Raw genomic sequence first — 20,707 nt, 5'->3', positions numbered from 1 at the left:
TCACCGTTTTTAAAGTCAGGTTTTAAAAAATCATTTTAAATGCCGAAATGTCTACTAAAGTATTCTTCCCTGGACGCACTAGAATTTCTGGGTACCAAGATCTGAGTTAGGGGCAAGTACTCTTTGATGAGAGAACTCCAGCAGACATTTAAAATTACAAAATACGCAGCAAAGTAAAGTGTGGAATTATAGGCCATTACACCTTTAAAATATATCCTTGTGAATTCCAAAACTTTCTTCTTCCCTCTGCGTAAGAAAAAACCACAAGTTTGATACGTTAAAAACTGGTTTATTTACAAAGGTCAGGTTCATGTGCTTTTCCATACATCAGTCAGAAAAGACACAGGCAGTAAAACCTGGCTAAGATTCAAAGTGGTGAACGTTTTTAAATTATTGGTATAGGAACTCAAGAATGGCTTGTGAGCAACCAGCTCTGACTTCTTTTACATACTGAGCTTCTCAGGCAGGCTGAGGTACAACAACAGGCTTCGATATCTTCCAAGGTGAGGGGAAGTGACCTAACTAAACCTGGCAGGACAGCTTACTCTATGGCTTTAACCCATTCATGCATTAGCATGCTGGTTGTATGAGGCTGGTAATCTCACACAGATAAGTCCTAAGACACAAAACAAGCCAGTACCTGCTCTGATACCGTGGTAACCGCCTGTCAACACCTGAGCCTCCTGCCACCAGATGCAGAACAGCATGTGCTTAAAATGACTGTAATCTGCCCAGGGACCCTAAGGATCAAGAACAACTATAAATAAAAGACATCATCATCAGCTAAACCACAATGTTACACAAGCCAAGAGGAAGTATATAACACAAGTTTGTTTATGAAGCAAATAGTTCCAGAGATGACTGACAGAAGAGGGCCATGCTGCATAGTGCAGAAAATTGCACACACACACACAAAATATTTGTGCAGTATTTCCCAGGGAGCATCTCCCTATTTTGCTTCCACCAGTATATTAATTAACTAAACTAGTTACACACACATGCTGAATAGCAGAATATTTGTAAAGAAGAAGTTCAAGAGGTTCTGAAACTATTTCATAAATATCTCACTAGTTCAATAATTACACAAGAGGATTTCTTAACGGTTGTTTGGGTTCCTTCCAACTCTCCAGTTTTGTGATTCTATAATGTTGTTTTAAACCTGAACATTGGACTTCCCTAGAATACAAAAGAGGTTGAACCTGCTGAACGATGTTTTCATTTCAGGAAGAAAACACCCCTGCTCAAGTAAGTATAAAGGGAAAGTTGAATCATCAAGCTTAGATTGCAATAAAGTCGGGGGGGGGGGTAGAGTGGAAGGCAATTCATTGAATGAAATGATTCATTAGAGACAGTTCCTAGTATATTTGCTGCTCATTTCAGCCAGCGGACATTGTCCTTGATCAAACGATGTTGTGACTTTCACAGTAATCGCTTCAGAAATTTGCTCACTGAAAAGAAATGGATTGGACTGAACAGATTCCAGCATTATTCCTGCTCATCCTTACAATTATATTCATTTGGAAATGGGGCAGTTTCTGGAATAGGAGCTCCAAAAATCTCCCACCAGGTCCGACACCTTTACCACTTGTTGGGAATCTCCACATGATGGATCTGAAGAGACCTTACAGAACAATGTTAAAGGTAACGTTTTCTGTTCTTTCTGCAGCAAGGCAAAGATTCTGTGGATCTTTTTAGGCCAGGTAGATGTCAGTGTTCCATCTCATATATGCAGATATGCAAAAATGATAAAACTCTGTCAAGTATGGCTTATTTGGTTTTTTCTTCCTTTTGTGTGTGATTGCTGTTATGGTTTAGGCTGATAGCTGATCTGTGCAGTGGAGGGACTGGGTCACTGGAGGAGGAGGGGAATAGGAATGCCACAACCAGCCTGGTCTAAACCACAGAGCCTAGGGCTTGCCGATTAGAAGATCAGCAGTTCAAATCCCCGCGACAGGGTGAGCTCCCGTTGCTTGGTCCCTGCTCCTGCCAACCTAGCAGTTCGAAAGCACGTTAAAGTGCAAGTAGATAAATAGGTACCGCTCCAGCGGGAAGGTAAACGGCGTTTCCATGCGCTGCTCTGGTTCGCCAGAAGTGGCTTAGTCATGCTGGCCACATGACCCGGAAAACTGTTTGCAGACAAAAGCTGGCTCCCTCGGCCTGAAAGCAAAATGAGCACCGCAACCCCAGAGTTGTCTATAACAATCAGGGGTCCCTTTACCTTAACCTTAACCAGCCTTATCCGCAAAAATTAGCTGCAAAATTATCGAACTTTTCAGTGTGAAGCCAGCACTTCTAAATACTTCATTTTAGAATCCACTCAAATTTTCACAATTATCTTACGTGAAACAAAACAAAGCAATTATATTGCTGAATGTGGGCTTTTAAGTGCGCCCATGTCTGAAATTATGTTCTTATTGAGAATGTTCATCTCTTCGCAACACCCACAGTTCCCAGGATTCTTTAGGCAGGTGTAAAAAATTATATTAGATTAAATCCAGGGTAATTTTAGCTAAAGGCAATATTGGAAAGCACCGGCACTCCTCGGGTGAAACTGAGGAGCCTAATTCTGAGCAGCCAGAACTGATAGCTCAGTTGATCAAGCTGGGGACTCTTAATCACAGGGTCGTGGGTTCGATCCCACGTTGGGCAAAAGGATTCCTACATTTCAGGGGGTTGGACTACATGATTCTTGTGGTCCCTTCCAGTTCTACAATTCTATGATTCAAACTTTCAATTTGTTAAGGAAGGAAAATTCACATCAGTTTTCAACTTTATTTGCTCACAATTATCTCCAAATATGCCTGTTGTCTTTGTCCATGGAGTTTTTCTGGCAGGGATACTGGGGTGGCTTGCCGGTTCCTGCTCCAGGTGGATCACGTTTGGTCAAAACTCTCCACTATGACCTGTCCATCTTGGGTGGCCCTGCACGACATAGCTCATAGCTTCTCTGAGTTATTCAAGCCCCTTTGCCACTGCAAGGCAGTGATCCATGAAGTTGAGGCTCCAATGGCCACCTCATGAGAAGAGAAGACTCCCTGGAAAAGACCTTGATGTTGGGAAAGATGGAGGGCACAAGGAGAAAAGGACGACAGAGGATGAGATGGTTGGACAGTGTTCTCGAAGCTACCAGCATGGGTTTGACCAAACTGCGGGAGGCAGTGGAAGACAGGAGTGCCCGGCGTGCTCTGGTCCAGGGGGTCACGAAGAGTCGGACATGACTAAACGACTAAACAACAACAACATCTCCAAATAAAATAGAAGAGCTGCAGAATTTGCCGTCTTACTGCACTTTCTTCTTAATAATTTGAAGTTACTCCTCTTGCTAAAGGCACCCATGTGATAGACAATGCTTAGACATTTTAAGTTGATGAATTATACCATGCAATCATGTAAATTAAATCAGTTTTTATTTCAGATCTGAGAGAGTATCTATGTATGTTTAGGGGGATTTATTTGATGTTTCTCTCTTTTGGTCATTGAACTCCAGTTGTCAAAAGAACATGGCCCCATCTTCCGCATCCAAATGGGATTCCAGAAAATGGTGGTGCTGACAGGGTATGAGACAGTCAAGGAGGCTCTGGTGAATCAGGCTGACGCATTTGCAGAGAGACCCCTCATCCCAATTTTTGAGGAGTTTACAAGGGGCTTTGGTGAGTCCTTTCCTTCTGTATAATAGCTTGTGCTGTTTGTGAAATTTACTGTATTTTTCGCTCTATTTGACGCACCGGACCACAGGACGCACCAAGTTTTTAGAGGGGGAAATCAAGGAAAAAATATTATAGCTAAAGAAGAAGACAAGGCAGCAAGCGCGATCCATCCCGCTCACTGCCTTGGCTTCTTCTTTAGCCTTGAGCAGCATCTTTAGCCTTGCACAACGAGATGGATCGTGCCCGCTGTCCACCGGGGCTGGACTAGATGACTCCTGGGGTTCCCTTCCAACCCTGCAATTCTATGACCTCGGAAGGTGTTTGGGGTCTCCACCACTGGAGGCTTTTAAGCAGCGGTTGGGGGACCATCTGCCTGGCGTTCTTTAGCTGTGATTCCTACATTGTGAGGGGGCTGGGCTAGATGACCCTTGGGTGGCCCTCCCAACTCTATACAGTCCTACAGTTCTGCGGCAGGAGATCCACAGCCACTTCACACAATGCCCACTCCCAATTTTCATCTGAGAGACATGTGGCTTCAGTGTCTAGGTAGCTACCCCCCTGCCACACTTCCCCCACCCCACTTAAGCTGAGGGAATTCCTGCCCAGAGAAGCTCCCAGCAATCAAGGAGGAGGAATCCGCTGCAGCCGTGAGCAGCGGAGGATCCATGGTCCCCTTCCTTCCCTCCTCCGTGGTTGCTTTGAAGGAGGAAAGTGGGAGAGGAGCTGCTTACACGAGTGTAAGCTGCTCCCCTCCCACATTGCCGCTTCAAAGCAATCACGGAGGAGGGAATCCGCTGAAGCCTCGAGCAGCGGAGGATCCATGGTCCCCTTCCTTCCCTCCTCCGTGGTTGCTTTGAAGGAGGAAAGTGGGAGAGGAGCTGTTTACACGAGTGTAAGCTGCTCCCCGCCCACATTGCCGCTTCAAAGGGAGCCCGGGAGGAGGGAATCTGCTGCAGCTTCCCCCACCTCCCGCAGAAGCCGCACGCTCTTTAAAGGGGCTGTGCGGCTTCTCCTGGCTTTTCTGGGAGGTGGGGGAATCCGTAGAAAAGCCTGCAGGAGCCGCACAGCCTTTAAAGAGGGCGCCGCTCTTGGGGGCTTTTCCCCCAGGAGGGAGAAGGGACTGCTTCGGCCAGTCAGTCCCTTCTCCCTCCTGGAGAAAAGCCCGCAAGAGCGCACGAAGCTTGTGTGCGGCTCTTGAGGGCTTTTCCCGCCTGCCTCCCCCCTGCATTCGCTCCATAGGACGCACACACATTTTCCCTTGCTTTTTAGGAGGGAAAAAGTGCGTCCTATGGTGCGAAAAATACGGTAGTTATCATAGCAATATAGAACCTGTGCCAAAAGGTTCATAGAACTGATTATTAGTTTCAATTATAGCTTGGAGGACAGCCTGCCAATCGACCAGTGTAGCTGCAGCCATTGGATGGATAATGCCAGATGTCTTTGTCACTGCCAGCAAAAGAGTAGTGTTGAGGGAATAGGAGAATCTGGTCATAAGATAATGTGCCATTACCTCTGAAGGGCAGTAAACTGGAGAACCCCCTGTGCAATCGTGTTCTGAGGGTACAACCCATAGGGATATTGCTGAAGTTCTGGAGAGTGTGTGTCTTTCTTATCAGAGGCCGGATGAGGGACCAGCTGAGAGGCATCCTCAGTTCCACAGAAGAAGGGTGAGATAAGCCAAAACATATAATTGTGGCCATGATAACTTGAAACTTGATCTCTGCTCTTCAGGTGTTCTTTTTTCACATGGTGAAACCTGGAAAGTGATGCGGCGGTTCTCACTAAGCACATTACGGGACTATGGCATGGGGAAAAGGTCCATAGAGGACAGAATTCTGGAAGAATGCAGTGTCCTGATTAAGACATTTGAATCTTACCAAGGTGGGTTAGTGTTTCCCTCTACTCCTCCAGGGCAAAACAACACTACATTAGATGCCCACAATATTGTGTTATATACATATTGCTAACTCTCAGAATTATAGTAACCAGGACTCCCGGTGAAGAAGTAACCAATCTGCAGTGTTCAGGTCAGTGTGAGGTAATGCTGGCCTCTGTCCCTCTTTCCTGTCCTTCCTCCTATGATTCCCTCTCGCATCTCTGCCTCCCAAAGGCTTGCACAGCTGTTTGTTGCAGCAGCCCTGGCTACAAGCTCACAAGGAGAGGGGAGAGGAGAAGAGGCTGAGGGAACACTTCATGAGGGAGGGTGTTTGGAAAAGGGTGAGAGGCCGCCGGCTCTGCAGGCAAGGGGTGACATAACTGGCTCCTGAGGCTTGGAGTGCATTTGCCCCCCAGGAAAACCATAGAAAGAAGGTAGTTGGTCAAGGGAGTAATGGTCTCAAAAAGGATGAAGACCTCTGCTTAGGTATATACTGCCCATGACTCTTTTTAGAGTTGCTTAACTCAGATATCTTCAAGTACACCAGAATTTAGGATCAGTTTCTAAAATAAATGTGCTCAATACATTGGTAGGAACCTAACACAGAGAAGAGCTATTCTAATTGGTATTTTATCTGAACATTGTTTAATATTTATGTATAGGACAACCATTTGAAACCACCACAATTATGAATGCCGCTGTTGCCAATATCATTGTGTCCATCCTACTAAACAAGCGATTTGAATACGAAGATTCCACATTTAGAAAGCTTCTGAAGTTGGTCAATGAAAATGTCCGGCTTTTTGGAAGCCCCTCTGTCATGGTAATCTAAGCTTTTTCAAATGGAAAAGAAATAGTTCGTTGTTTTCACAGAATACTCAATGTGTGTGCATTTCCATATTGTTTGAGCTTCACTGCAAAACACATCTTGAGAAATATGAGTTGCGTAAGATCCCAGGACAACATTTCCTTCCAAAGGTCCTCACTCAGCTGTCTTTGTGCAGCTTTTAGGAGGGGAGAGGTATTGCATATTTGCAAGGGAAAGTATTAGTAGAAAGGAATTGCAATCTTCAGGTATTAAGGAAAGCAGAGAAATTAATACTCACCTTCCAAAGTAAAGGTATATTGGCCAAATAATATAAATAATTATTCAGTTTAGATCAATCATCCTTCATTTTTGAGCAGAAGTGACAAAGAGACATTAATTCTCCAGTTACTAATGATGAATGGAAGTGGTTCCTGACATGAGGCGAGGTGAAGCAATTTGCCTCAGGTGGCAGATCCAATCGCTTCCCTGTCCCTGCTGTTGCACCACTGCCAGCCATATCTCAGTTTTGCCCATGCCACCATGGCTGCTGCCACAGTGCCCTGTATTGTGGCAGCACTGTGAGTGACACCATGGGTCTGCTGCCCCTGGCCACTTCTGGTTGACCTCTGTCTAGGTGCTTGTCCACATCTGAGCAAACTGCTAATCCACAAGTACAAGGGGGCTCCATAACTACAACAGCACATTAGAAAATGGCCTCCAGCCTTGGCCTCTAAGGGATATTGACTCAACGTTGCTCCAACCCAAATACATTATTGTTCTGTGTCATTGTTTATTCCTCTGTGGAAGATGAGATATTTGGAGTACCACCTGAGAATTAAGCACTGAGCTTTACTCTTTGTTGTATTTTATCCTTACAGCTGTATAATATATTTCCTGCTCTTGGCTCGCTTTTGGGAGCCCGTAAAACTATCCTTCACAACAGAGATGAGATGCATGCCTTCATAAATGTCACCTTCATACAACACCTCAGAGATCTGGATAAAAATGACCAAAGGAGCTTGATTGATTCATTTCTTCTGAAACAGCAAGAGGTAATGGAGTCTTTTAAGCCCACCAATAATTTTTTTTATACTTTCAAGTGTTGAAATTTTCACGTTTTAAAAATGCATTTCCATGTGAGCTGGTGTCTAATATACAGTGGTACCTCAGGTTAAGTACTTAATTCGTTCTGGAGGTCCGTTCTTAACCTGAAACTGTTCTTAACCTGAAGCACCCCTTTAGCCAATGGGGCCTCCTGCTTCTGCTGCGCCGCCACTGCACGATTTCTGTTCTCATCCTGAAGCAAAGTTCTCAACCTGAAGCACTATTTCTGGGTTAGCGGAGTCTGTAACCTGAAGCATATGTAACCTGATGTGTATGTAACCCAAGGTACCACTGTACTCTGCACATTTTATTTTATTTTTGCTCTATAAAGCTTTGGCTAATATCTGGAGTCTGTGACCTGATTGCTTGTAGGGCTGTTTTCCAGTGAGACTCCCGCTCCTCTCAAAAGAAAAAGAAAAAAACAACCTTTGAGATACGGTAGCTTAGTTGGTTGGAACACGTTGCTGCGTATGCCAAGCTTGCAGATTCGATCCCTGTAAGGGACAGCTGCAGTCCTACACTGCAGATGTTTGGAACAGATGATCCTCAGGGTCCTTCCAACTCTATGATTCCATGATTCCATGACTAGTCCAACACATCATGCTCCCCCCCCCCCAGTATTTCTTTTGCACCATGCTCCTTTCTTCAGCCTGTGACATGCTTTCTTTCTTTCTTTCTTTCTTTCTTTCAAAATATTTTTATTAATTTTAATGTACAAAATTTTTTAAAGACATACCACACAAATTCTTACATACATATTCTTATTTGGACTTCCTTCAACACCTCTGATAATCCTCTGTCCTAATCACTTCTCCTGCAATTCTTGACTTAATATTGCCTTTACTTTTCTTAACAAATCATCTCCCCCTTTCCATTTTTACAATATTTCTTAAATTACTCCTCACAGAACTTCTTGTAAACCTACAAACATAATTTGATCATCACAAATATTTTTCAAATACTCCATAAATTTAGTCCAGTCTTCGGTGAACCTCTTGTCCCGCCGGTTTCAGATCCTTCCTGTTAGCTTGTCTAATTCTGCGTAGTCCATTAGTTTCATCCTCCATTCCTCTAACGTTGGTAGTTCTTCTTGTTTCCATTTTTGGGCCAGTAATATTCTTGCTGCTGTTACCGCATATAAAAAAGGCTTACAGTCTTTTCTATTTATATCAGTTCCAACAATACCCAAAAGAAATGCTTCTGGCTTCTTTATAAAAGTATATTTCATCATTTTTTTCAACTCGTTATATATCATCTCCCAAAAGCATTTCACTTTTTTACATTCCCACCACATATGGTAAAATGATCCTTCTTTTTCTTTACATTTCCAATATTTATTACTCACTTTATACATTTTTGCTAACTTAACTGGTGTGATATACCATTTATACACCGTCTTCATCACATTTTCTTTTAATGCATTACATGTGGTAAATCTCAAACCTTCTTTCCACAGTTTTATCCAATCACTTAACTGTATGTTATATCCAAAATCTTTTGCCCAATGAATCATAACTGATTTTACCTCCTCATCTTTCAAGTGCCACTCAAGCAGTAATTTATACATTTTAGACAAAATTTTAAAATCATTATTCAATATTTCTTGTTGAAACTTCGATTCTTTTCCAGAGAAACCTTTTTCTTTAACATCCTGTTTAAATATTTCATTCACCTGGTAATAATGTAACCAATCGTTAACATACTCTTTCACCTCCTCGTATGGTTTCAATTTCCATTTTCCTCCTTCTCTAATTATTAGTTTCCCATATGTTATCCACTTCCCACTCGTATTGACCTTTTTTACACACATCACTACTAATGGTGACAACCAATGTGGTATTTTTGGTTCCAGAAGGCTTTTATACCTGTCCCAAATTTCTATAAGAGATCTTCGAAATATGTGGTTTCCAAATCCTTTATGGACTTTTTTCTTATCATACCATAGATATGCATGCCATCCAAATCTATTATCATAACCTTCTAAGTCCAGCAATTCTGTATTTTCTAATTTCATCCATTCCTTCAACCAACAGAGGCACGATGCTTCATAATATAATTTCAAGTCCGTCAGGGCGAAGCCTCCTCTTTCCTTAGCATCTGTTAGTAACTTAAATTGTATTCTCGGCTTTTTGCCCTGCCAGATATATCTTGAAATTATCTTCTGCCACTCTTTAAATATTGCTGCCCCTTTTATTACTGGAATTGTCTGAAACAAGAACAACATCTTTGGTAGCACATTCATCTTTATCGGTGAAATCCTTCCCCAAAATGATAATTTCAACCTTCCCCATACCTCTAGATCTCTTTTGACACTATTCCACATTGGTGTATAATTATTTTGATACAGATCAATATTTTTGGGAGTTAACCAAATTCCTAAATATTTAACTTTCTTTACCACTTCTATACCTATCTGTTGCTGCAACGTTTCAACCAATTCCTGTTCCATATTTTTAGCAATCATCTTAGTTTTCCTTTTGTTTAATTTAAAACCTGCCACTTGACCGAACTGTTCTATCTCCTCTATTACTTCCTTAATAGTTATTGATGGATCTTCAATTGTTAATACCAAGTCATCAGCAAAGGCTTTTACCTTATATTCATTTTGACCGACTGTAACACCCTTTATTAACTCATTTCTCCTTATAGATCTTAAAAGAACTTCCAGTACCAATATGAATAATAATGGTGAAAGAGGACACCCTTGTCTTGTACGTTTAGTAATTGCAATGTTTTCTGTTATTATGTTATTTACAATTAGTTTTGATTTTTGCTCAGTATATATAACTTTTAATCCATTTAGGAAGAATTGACCCATGTCCATAGATTCCAATTTTTTAACATAAATTCCCAAGATATATTATCAAAGGCCTTTTCAGCATCCACAAAAATTAACATTGCTTGTTTTTCATTCCTGGCTGTCAGATATTCAATTATATTCACTATATTTCTTCTGTTATCTTTCATCTGTCTGCCAGGAAGAAAACCTGCCTGATCTTTATGTATAATTTCTTTCAATATTTTTTTCATCCTGTTCGCTAATATACTTGCAAATAATTTATAATCGTTATTCAACAACGAAATTGGCCGATAATTCTTTACTTGCATTAAATCGGAGTCCTGCTTCGGAATAAATGTAATATATGCTTCTTTCCGTGTTTCTGGTAATTCTTCCTTCTTTAATATATTATTCATAACTTCTTTCATTGGTACAAGTAGGGTGTGTTTCATTTCTTTATAAGATCTTGCAGTAAATCCATCCGGTCCCAGTGTCTTCCCACTTTTCAATTCTTTTATATAGCTTCTTTAATTTCCTCTACGTCAATTGGGTCGTTCAGCCTGTCTTTTTTATCAGTCGGGATATTCTGCACCTCCTTTTTCCTCAGGAATTCTTCTATTTTTTTAATGTCACTTTTCTCAGTTCTTTTATATAAATGTCTGTAAAAGTCCACGAATCCTTTCCTAATTTCTTTCGGCTTATCTATTTCTTTTCCATCTATAATAATTTTATTAATTGCATTCTGTTCCTTTCTTTTCTTAATTTGCCATGCCAGCCATTTTCCAGACTTATTTGCAAATTCAAAATGTTTCTGTCTCATTCTTTTGATATTCCATTCTACTTCTTTATTTATTATCATTGCAAATTGAGTTTGTAATATTTTAATATTTTGCTTTATTTTCAAATCATTTGGTTTTTTAATTAAATTCTTCTCATTTTCCATTATTTGTTTTAAAATTTCTTTTCTCCCTTTTTCTCTAAATTTGTTTTTGATCGTATTCTGCTGAATAAAAAAACCTCGCATCACAGCTTTGCTGGCATCCCATACTATACTAGTTTTCATACCCTTATTACAGTTATTCACAAAGTAGTCTGTTAAGTTCTTAGGTGCCTTTTCTATTATTTTCTGATCATCTAAAAGACTCTCATTTATTCTCCATCGAAAGGATTTTTCTTCTATTCCTTTAATAACACACTTTATTACATTGTGATCCGAAAGTACCTTTGGTTGTATTTAAATTTTTAAAATTCATGGTGTTAATTCACTAGAAATCCAAACCTGATCGATTCTTGACATTGACTGATTTGCTTCTGAGTGGTAAGTAAATTGCTTTTCTAATGGGTGTCTTAATCTCCAAATATCTATCAAATTACAGTTCTCAATCATAGAAAAGAAAGTCTTGGGTAATCTCCCTTCCTTAACTTTCCCACTTGCTCTCAATCTATCCATTTCCATTGACACCACTCCATTCATATCTCCCATTATTATGATTTTCTTTTTTAAAAAATAATATTTTATTAGAGTTTCGAATAATACAAAAAAGAAAAAGGGAAAAAAAGAAAAAAGGAAAAAAGATTCATCCTTTACAATCCCATTTTCAATAACTTTTTTCCGCGACTTCCCCTCACCTCCCCTTCTTGTATTCCATGTCCAAATATTTATCCAACAAGTTCTTATCCCTAATTTTTTAACCTTAATTTGTTATTATATTTATTTATATTATATTTTTAACCTTAATTTGTTATTATATTTAGTTCACTTTATATATCAACTTTTAACTTATATACCTCAATCATTTATATTTGAAAGCTTTTTCTAAGGTCGACCCTGTTTCCCTTCCACGAATTCCCCATTCTTATACTAATAACAACACAAAATTAAAAACAGAGTAGAAAAAATCAAACACCCTTTGGATTTCCAAACCCCACCCTCCCTTCCCCGGTTTCGATCCCGGAACCATTGTCCATTAGTCCATCTATTATCAGCCTGGCAGCCTCACGTCCGAGGCCCTTAAATCTCTCTCAGTCCCTCTCTGCCGGTTTCTTTGAAAGTCCCTTATATTTAACACCAAGTCTTGGAGGGGCACTCTCTCTATAATGTCCATGTTCCTTCCAGCCAGACCTCCTTGTTTAAAGATGGAGCTCAAATCTTGTTTCTTAATCCTTTCCATTATTATGATTTTCTGATCCATAAATTCAAATAACCTTTCCCCCAAATCTTTGTAGAAATCAGTTTTATTTCCATTAGGTGCATAGACCCCGACTATTATAAATTTTTCACTTTGCCATTTGACTTGAACTGCAATAACCCTACCTTCCTCATCTTTGAAAATCTGCTGAGCTTCTAATTTATTTTTTATATACAACACCACCCCTCTCTTCTTGCTTCTGTCTGATGAAATAAATTCATTTCCTAGTTTTTTATTAATTAATACTTTTTGTGTCTTCTCGCCACATGAGTCTCTTGCAAACAAATGATGTCCAAATTCTTCTTCTTCAAATAATATTCAATTTCATTGCATTTTTTCTTATCGTTCATCCCATTAATATTTGTTGTTGTTGTTTAGTCGTTTAGTCGTGTCTGACTCTTCGTGACCCCATGGACCAGAGCACGCCAGGCACTCCTGTCTTCCACTGCCTCCCGCAGTTTGGTCAAACTCATGTTCGTAGCTTCTATAACACTGTCCAACCATCTCGTCCTCTGTCGTCCCCTTCTCCTTCTGCCCTCCATCTTTCCCAACATCAGGGTCTTTTCTAGGGAGTCTTCTCTTCTCATGAGGTGGCCAAAGTATTGGAGCCTCAGCTTCACGATCTGTCCTTCCAGTGGGCATTCAGAGCTAATTTCCTTAAGAATGGATGCGTTTGATCTTCTTGCAGTCCATGGGACTCTCAAGAGTCTCCTCCAGCACCATAATTCAAAAGCATCAATTCTTCAGCGATCAGCCTTCTTTATGGTCCAGCCATTAAAATTCCAAGTCCATAATTTCAATGCCATCTTGTGTTCTTTTTATAAACCAAATAAATTAAAGTCTTAAGCCTGTTGTTCTTCTTCTTCCTTTTCTTCTTCTTCTTCTTCCTCTTCTTTTTCTTCCCTTTCTCCTTGTTCTTCTTTGTCGTCCTTCTCCCCTCTTTCCGGTCTCGCCTGGCCCCCTCCCCTGATCCCGCTCCAGCTTCGACTGCTTCCTCTCCCCTTCCCAGTTCCCTGAATCTTCTCAGAAACTTCTGTGTTTCATCTGGATTTGTGAATTTAAAATTCTTCCCTTTGTGAAAAAAGGAAATCCCTTCTGGGAATTCCCATTTAAATTCAATTTGATTTCTCCTCAAAGTCTGTGTCAGTGGTATGTAAGGGTCCCGTTTTTTCAATAATCAAAGTAGAATGTCCTTAAAGATGATTATAAAATTCCCATCAATACTCAATCTTTTTTCTCTATTTTTCTGTAATATCAAATTCTTCATTTCTCTGTCTTTAAAAATAATTCAACAGTCACCTGGAAATTTCTTTGCTTTAACAGATCTTGTCTTAATTTGAAATGTATTTTGAATGGTTTTCCTAACATCTTCTACTTCCATGCCTAACCACTGAGCAATTTCTGATGTCAGTTTCTCCCTTATATTCTCCCCTTGTACCTCAGGTAACGACCTCAATCTCAAATTCGCCTCTCTTTGCCTCACGACATTCATAGCAATCGCGTCCCATATTCCTTCTTGTGTTTTATTAATTTCTGAAACTTCAGCTCTCATCCTTTCCTCTTCCCTCTTTACCTCTCTCATCTCCAATTTTGTTCTTTTCATTCCCTCCTCCAAACTTTGTGTTCTCTTTGTTACATCCCTCATTTGTCCTTTCAATTCATTAACTGTCAAATCAATTTTTTTATCCATCTGCTCCAACCTTGTCTCTAAGTTTTTCTCACTTTGTTTAATATCTCTCCTTATCTCTGCAAGCATCTTTAATATGTCTCCTTTCAGTTCCATCTCCTGTTTGGATCCCCTTCTTTTCCCTAGGTGTCGCACTTTCACTCCCTTTTTTCTGTGTGTGGGACATTCTCTTGTCTTAGTAATTTCCAATTAAAATTATAACATCCAAAGTTTTTTTAAAAAAAAATTCTTCTTGCCACTTGCTTGGCTAATCCCCAATCAAGTTTTATATCATCCAAAAATTGGGAGATTAAATTTTCTTGCCACTTGTTTGGCTAATCCAATCAAATTAGTTATGATCCATCATACGAAGTAATTATAATCCATCATACTGGAGAAGGGGGGTGAAACAGAACAATAGATAATAACAGATTAAGATGGAAGTAAAATAAGCAATAAAAAAGAAAAGTTGAATTATAAAACCGAATCAGAATACAAAGAAGGAAACAGAAAGACAAATTAAAAATTAAAATGTAAGATATCTGAGAAGAAATATTCTAATATTCTAATAAAAAATAAAAATAAAGAAAAAGAGAGGAAAGGGAAAACTAAAAGAGGCAAAGCTAGGTATTAAAATCCAAAATGGGAGATTAAAAGGAGAAACCAAACAAAAAATCATACACCAAACCAACTCAAAGAATGATAAGGAAGGGCAAGACAAAAATTATAACACAGATAGTAGAGAAGAGACAAAACAAAAAAAGAAAGAAAGAAAGAAAAAGAAGAAAGGGGGGGGGGGAGAAGTCCCAGTCAATTTTCTTCACCAAAGCAGCTAAGCCCACATCAAAACAAAAACAAAAATAAGAGTGGAGGTCCAACAGAAATCGTCAGAGAGGGGAAGGAACGAAAAAAAGCTATTTTTATAGATGCAGTCTAACGTCTCAAGAAGTATTTGGTGTCTCAAAAAAGAAAGTAAAAAATGGCGATGCTCACTATCCTTCCCATGTCCTCAAAGAAACAGAAGTAAGGGACGGGTGGTTGAATAACTTCTTCTCCCCGCTCCTTGTTTCCACATAAAAATTAACCAAACTTAATTTAAAAAAAAAAATCAGTCTAGTTTGGCTTCTCACTTCCACATAAGGCTGCTTTGGCACAAAGAGAAATTTTAAAAAGAAATCAATAATAACTAGAGAAGGCTTCCAAACAATTGACAACGCAGTTCATTAAAATCGAAAGTAAAAAAAAATTCTTAGAAGTTTCCTTTACCTGCAGTCCCAGAGGTCCACCAAAAAGACAAATAAAAAGTTCTTGTTCAGGGTTTTATCCCTTCCCCGCTTAAATCCACCTTATTAAATTAAATAAATGTCTCTTTTAAGTTAAAAAATTCCGTTTGAGGTAACTCACTGTTTCATCCGCTATGTGGGAAATCTTTGCATATAAATAAGATTCCAGACGAGGCTGACCAGCTTCTTAGCACCCCGCTGCTTCCGAATCGTTCCAAATTAACACATCCCGATAGATATTGCCAATTAAATTTGGTTTTCTTACTGTTTGAGAATCAATCGCAGCAACGTGCAAGCCTGGGGCTGCGCTTCCGGAGGGTAGAAAATGGCGTCCCGTAATGCCAGCATCTCAATCTCGCCATTCTCTTCACCTCTAAACAGAGGCTACCTGATGGCCGAGGGACCCTGTGACATGCTTTCATGGATAAAAGAGATTTGAGTGTGCTGGCTGTGTATGATTTTTCTACACTCCTAGACAGCTTCTCTGCTCTTTCCATTCCAGTGAGTGCCCTCCCAGCCCCTGCCTAGCTACTTTGATATCTGCACATGGAATCTGCTAATTTCTTTTTCTTTTTTTTACACCCCAGGAGAAGGACAAGCCAAATGGATATTTCCACAATGAAAACCTAAAAGCTGTTGTGGGTAACTTATTTGCGGCTGGCATGGAGACCACTGCTATCACACTGCGCTGGGGACTGTTACTAATGATGAAATATCCTGAAATTCAGAGTGAGTGCTTTTCATTGGGTTGGCTCCCATTACCCTAGCTAGCATATCTTGATTCTAGTTATACATAACTACAGTGGTACCTCTGGTTACGTACTTAATTCGTTCCGGAGGTCCGTTCTTAACCTGAAACAGTTCTTAACCTGAAGAACCACTTTACCTAATGGGGCCTCCCGCTGCCACCGTGCCACCGTAGCATGATTTCTGTTCTCATCCTGAAGCAAAGTTCTTAACCCGAGGTACTATTTCTGGGTTAGCGGAGTCTTTAACCTGAAGCGTCTGTAACCCAAGGTACCACTGTATCTGGGGGCCTGGGAAGCTGGGGGGCTGAGCCCCACAATTTTCAATGAGGGGGGTGGCCCTCAATATTCCACAACCAGGTGGGCATTGTTGGGCCTAGTTTCACTGTGTGACATCACACATGTCAGCCCCCCCCCCCAATGTTGGGTGTAATCAAGCACGCATGTTTCTGACTATCGCTTCCTACATAACTATAAGCAAATTGTGTATTTCCACTAAAATTCTCAGGTGAATAGCATCTTCCACAACTTTTCCTTATGTTGTGAGATTGTGCTCATAGATCAGGCAGTCCCATTGCATAATTAGCTGTCAGTTACACCAGGAAATCTGAAGATATGAGTTGATGGCAAACATATGCTTTTGAGTTTGGCATTTGAGGGGGGGACAAAAAAAAAACCACCAATTAGTTTATTTTAACAAAAAAAATCCCGCTCCACTGCCCCCAGATAAGGTCCAAGAAGAAATTGCAAAGGTTGTTGGATCTTCTCAACCAAGGATTGAGCACCGAACGAAAATGCCCTATGTAGATGCAGTGATCCATGAGATCCAGAGATTTTCTGACATTATCCCAACAAATCTGTCACGTGCAACCACTGTGGATGTTACCCTCAAAGGCTACTTCATTCCAAAGGTAATCACTTTGATTAAACTGCATTCTTTGCTCAGCTGACTGCGATTGATATCTCCATCAATTAGGACATTACACTTTGGGCTAACCCTAGGAGCAGGCCCCACTGACCTCCTTGTAAAGTAGGGGGCCATTGCCCCCTTGGGGCCCCTGTTGGAGCCCCAGTTCCCTAGTCTGGGCCTACTTGCTTCTTCCTTCCTCGCTGCATACAGGTCTTTATTGAGTCGTCCCAGAAAAGTTGGGCAAGGGGCTCAGTCAACTATTCTCTCAGTCCAATGATGACTGTTTAAGGAGCTAATGGTATATAATCTCTGCTTTAAAATCTGGATCATTTCTTGCTTTTTTTAAAAAAAAGACATTGAGGACTATACCATAACGATTTGCTTGACAGCCCATATCCATTTTCAAAATAACTCTTGCTTTTCCTTTGCAGGGGACTCACATCGTGCCACTACTGACCTCTGTGCTGCACGATGAATCTCAGTGGGAAAAGCCATACCAATTTTATCCTGAGCACTTTCTGGACTCTGAAGGAAAGTTCATAAAGAAAGATGCATTCATGCCTTTCTCTGCAGGTAACTTATTTTGTGTCTATTTATACATATCCAATGTGAGCTTAATGAACAGGCCATCCTAAGTATATTAAAGGTAAAGGGACCCCTGACCATTAGGTCCAGTCGTGACCGACTCTGGGGTTGCGGCGCTCATCTTGCTTTATTGGCCAAGGGAGCCGTGGTAAAGCTTCCGGGTAATGTGGCCAGCATGACTAAGCCACTTCTGGCGAACCAGAGCAGCGCACGGAAACGCCGTATACCTTCCCGCAGCAGCGGTACCTATTTATCTACTTGAACTTTGACGTGCTTTCGAACTGCTAGGTTGGCAGGAGCAGGGACCGAGCAACGGGAGCTCACCCCGTCATTGCGGGGATTCGAACCGCCGACCTTCTGATCGGCAAGTCCTAGGCTCTGTGGTTTAACCCACAGCGCCACCCGCGTTAATATCCGTTAAGTATATTAACATAAAATAAAACTTTGATGGAGGACCCAGTGACAAACTTGGGAGCACTTATATCTGCCATTTAGAACGGCAATAAGATACCCAACATTATTCATTTTCAGTAGGGCAACCTCTGGGCCAGTGGCCAAATTGGACTCTTCAAGGCTGTCTAACCACCCTCAGAACTTGGCTTTCAGTGGACCTGCTATGTGCTCCCCACGTGGGCTTTTGCCTGGCTGGAATGTGCCATTGATCTATGATAATGCCACCTGCTTGCTGTGGTGGAGAATGGATACAGGCTGTTTGGAGGATTAGGGTACAAGAAACTCTCAGACCATGGGCTGAAAAACATTCACTCCCCTTGGTTTTCAGCCCTGTAGAATGCTTCTTGCTGGGAGTTCATCTTTTGCATATTTGCCAACATTCCTCAGATAAAAATCAGGACATTTTTCATACCCATCCAACTCACCCTCCTCGAAAGACCATTTGTGGTCCCCTGCCCCCCGTCAGAAGAAGTCGACTGCTGCCATTTCTAAACCAACAGGACTGACAACTTGCACCCTCCACTGTCCTGAGAAAACCGCTTAGCCCCAATCTGATTTTACTCTTTTGGTAGATTTACAAAAGGAAAAACACACACCGATAAACACATTTTAGAAAGAGGCCACATCCTATCTTCCAGCAGCTGCTACGGAGGGGCAAGTGCTGGCTCATACTTCTCCCCAAGCTCAGCAGCAGAGCATGCGTTGTGGGACTGTCACTGGAGAATTGGGACACTTGGAGAACATGCATTTCTTCAAGATTAGCGTTCATTCTTGTTGCATTTTAGAATGGTATCATTATGAAATTTCAAGCAGTAAGCAGTTTGATGCATTCCATTATAGATAAGTCAATAAAATGTTATTTAGTAAGCCATGAGCCCAGTTTCAATGCTGCTTGCGCTTCCTTACAGGTCGGAGAGCATGTTTAGGTGAGAATCTTGCCAAAATGGAGCTCTTCCTCTTCTTCACAAGTCTGCTGCAGAGATTCACATTCCAGCTACCTCCTGGAACATCTGAAGATGACCTGGATTTGACCCCTGCTGTTGGGTTCACAACACCTCCCATGCCCCACCAACTCTGTGCTCTGCCACGTTCATAATATGCAAAGTTCATGCGTTGCTTATCCTCCCTGTGTGTCCAACGCAAACCGCTTTTTAAACACCCTTATTAACCATGGACATTTTGGTTCACTAGACTTCCAGTCGGATTGGCCCATGATGTGTCACAAAAATTAAGTGTTGCACACTATGTTCTGCTTAATGTTTGTAGTAAATATGATTCCGTGTTAATTGTAGTGCTTTAGTTCAGCCTAGGAATTTAATTTTGAAATTTATTTGATTCTGTTCGGGGGGGGGGGGAAATACCTACTATAATATATATACCAGTAATATATATAATATATATATTTTGTGTCAAGCCACTTCATTCCTTGTATTTTATTGCGTCATCATGTGATTCTATATGAAAGGCACTTTTAAAAACAAAGATTTAAGCAATGGATGGTCAAAAAGGAGTAGTCAAATGCAGGTGTTTCTCCCCACTCTGATCAAGAGGCTCAGATTTTAACTGAGGGCCACAGGTATAGCAAGTCTACAGGTAAAAAAATAGATTAAGTCTTTCCATGTGAAAAGGTAAAGGGACCCCTGACCGTTAAGTCCAATGATAAATTCCACTGGTTTTTAAAATTTGCATCAAGAATCTGATTAAGAACATTGTCCCCAGATTTATCTATATTCTGAGAGGCCTTCCTATTTTGATATCCAGATCATATTTCCAACTCCCTGTTTAGGAAACGTCTTTGGGTCTTTGGATGATTTTACATAAATACAAAGCACCTTTGGGAGGTTGGGCAGCATTAGGATCAAGATATTTGAAAGTTCAAACAACTCTTGAAACAGTTAAGTCTGTTAGAAAGATATGGAATATATTAGCCAATAAAAATAAATTTCATTCACTTTCAGATGCATAACTTACTCTGTGGAGAAATTCTATTTTAAAAATTGGGGGGAGGGAGGTGATGGTAATATGGAAAAACTGGATGGGAGAAAGCACTGTTTTGCTTTCTTTGAATAAAGAGTGAACTTCCCCGGCACTGGTGGTGTTTTTATTGCTGACCTACTCCTGCCTCCAGCTCCTGCCAACATATGAGGACTGAAGGTCTCCACCTTCCCACTGCCCTCTAAGGCCCCTCCCCCAGCAGCCTACAGCTCCATCACCTTGTGTCTCATGACTTTGCCATCTTCATTTCTCTCCATGTTCTGGGTGACCAGGGAGAAAGGAGCTGGTCGCAGCAGGAGGGGGAGACTCCCCGGATGAGGCAGGCTGTGTCATCTCTGTCTCCTGGCTCCCTTCCTCTCCTGTCTGAACTGTTCTCTGCCCCAGCTTCTTCCTGCTCACGAAACCCTGTTATCTCTTCAGCTTCCAAGACCTCCTCCTCCCAGTCAGCTCCCTCTTCTCCCACTGACCACTCATCCCACCACCAGTGCCCCGGCTCTGAACCTTCTCCCTCTGGGGGTTTCCCAGCTGCTGCCTCCCATCACAGCCAGTCCATGATACCTACCCACTTTTTATTTATTTACAGCCAAGTGGTGTGTGAATGTTATGAAATAAATAAATAGGGCTCGGGTCCATCTTGCAGTCTCTTGTCATATCTCTCCCGACATT

At 41.0% G+C, this 20,707-nt stretch overlaps 1 protein-coding gene across 3 annotated transcripts; it reads left to right on the top strand.

The window, feature by feature from the left end:
* Positions 1-1,119: 1,119 nt before the first annotated feature.
* On the top strand, positions 1,120-20,135 carry LOC114593543 (cytochrome P450 2K6-like). Of its 3 annotated transcripts, XM_028721975.2 has the most exons (10): positions 1,120-1,245; positions 1,426-1,641; positions 3,488-3,650; positions 5,379-5,528; positions 6,186-6,346; positions 7,210-7,383; positions 15,940-16,081; positions 16,825-17,009; positions 17,440-17,581; positions 18,955-20,135. In XM_028721975.2, exons 2-10 carry the CDS (start codon positions 1,459-1,461, stop codon positions 19,140-19,142), a joined length of 1,488 nt encoding a protein of 495 aa, XP_028577808.2. In that variant the 5' UTR covers positions 1,120-1,245; positions 1,426-1,458; the 3' UTR covers positions 19,143-20,135. The 3 variants fall into 3 exon arrangements, with proteins under 3 accessions (XP_028577808.2, XP_028577806.2, XP_077782677.1); XM_028721973.2 differs by lacking the exon at positions 1,120-1,245 and having other exon boundaries at positions 1,305-1,641; XM_077926551.1 differs by lacking the exons at positions 1,120-1,245; positions 3,488-3,650 and having other exon boundaries at positions 1,515-1,641.
* Positions 20,136-20,707: the final 572 nt, after the last annotated feature.

This window comes from Podarcis muralis, chromosome 3, assembly GCF_964188315.1.
Source record: "Podarcis muralis chromosome 3, rPodMur119.hap1.1, whole genome shotgun sequence".
NCBI lineage: Eukaryota > Metazoa > Chordata > Lepidosauria > Squamata > Lacertidae > Podarcis > Podarcis muralis.
The sequence above is the reverse complement of the archived record's forward strand: the minus strand, read 5'-3'. Positions and strand labels throughout refer to the sequence as shown.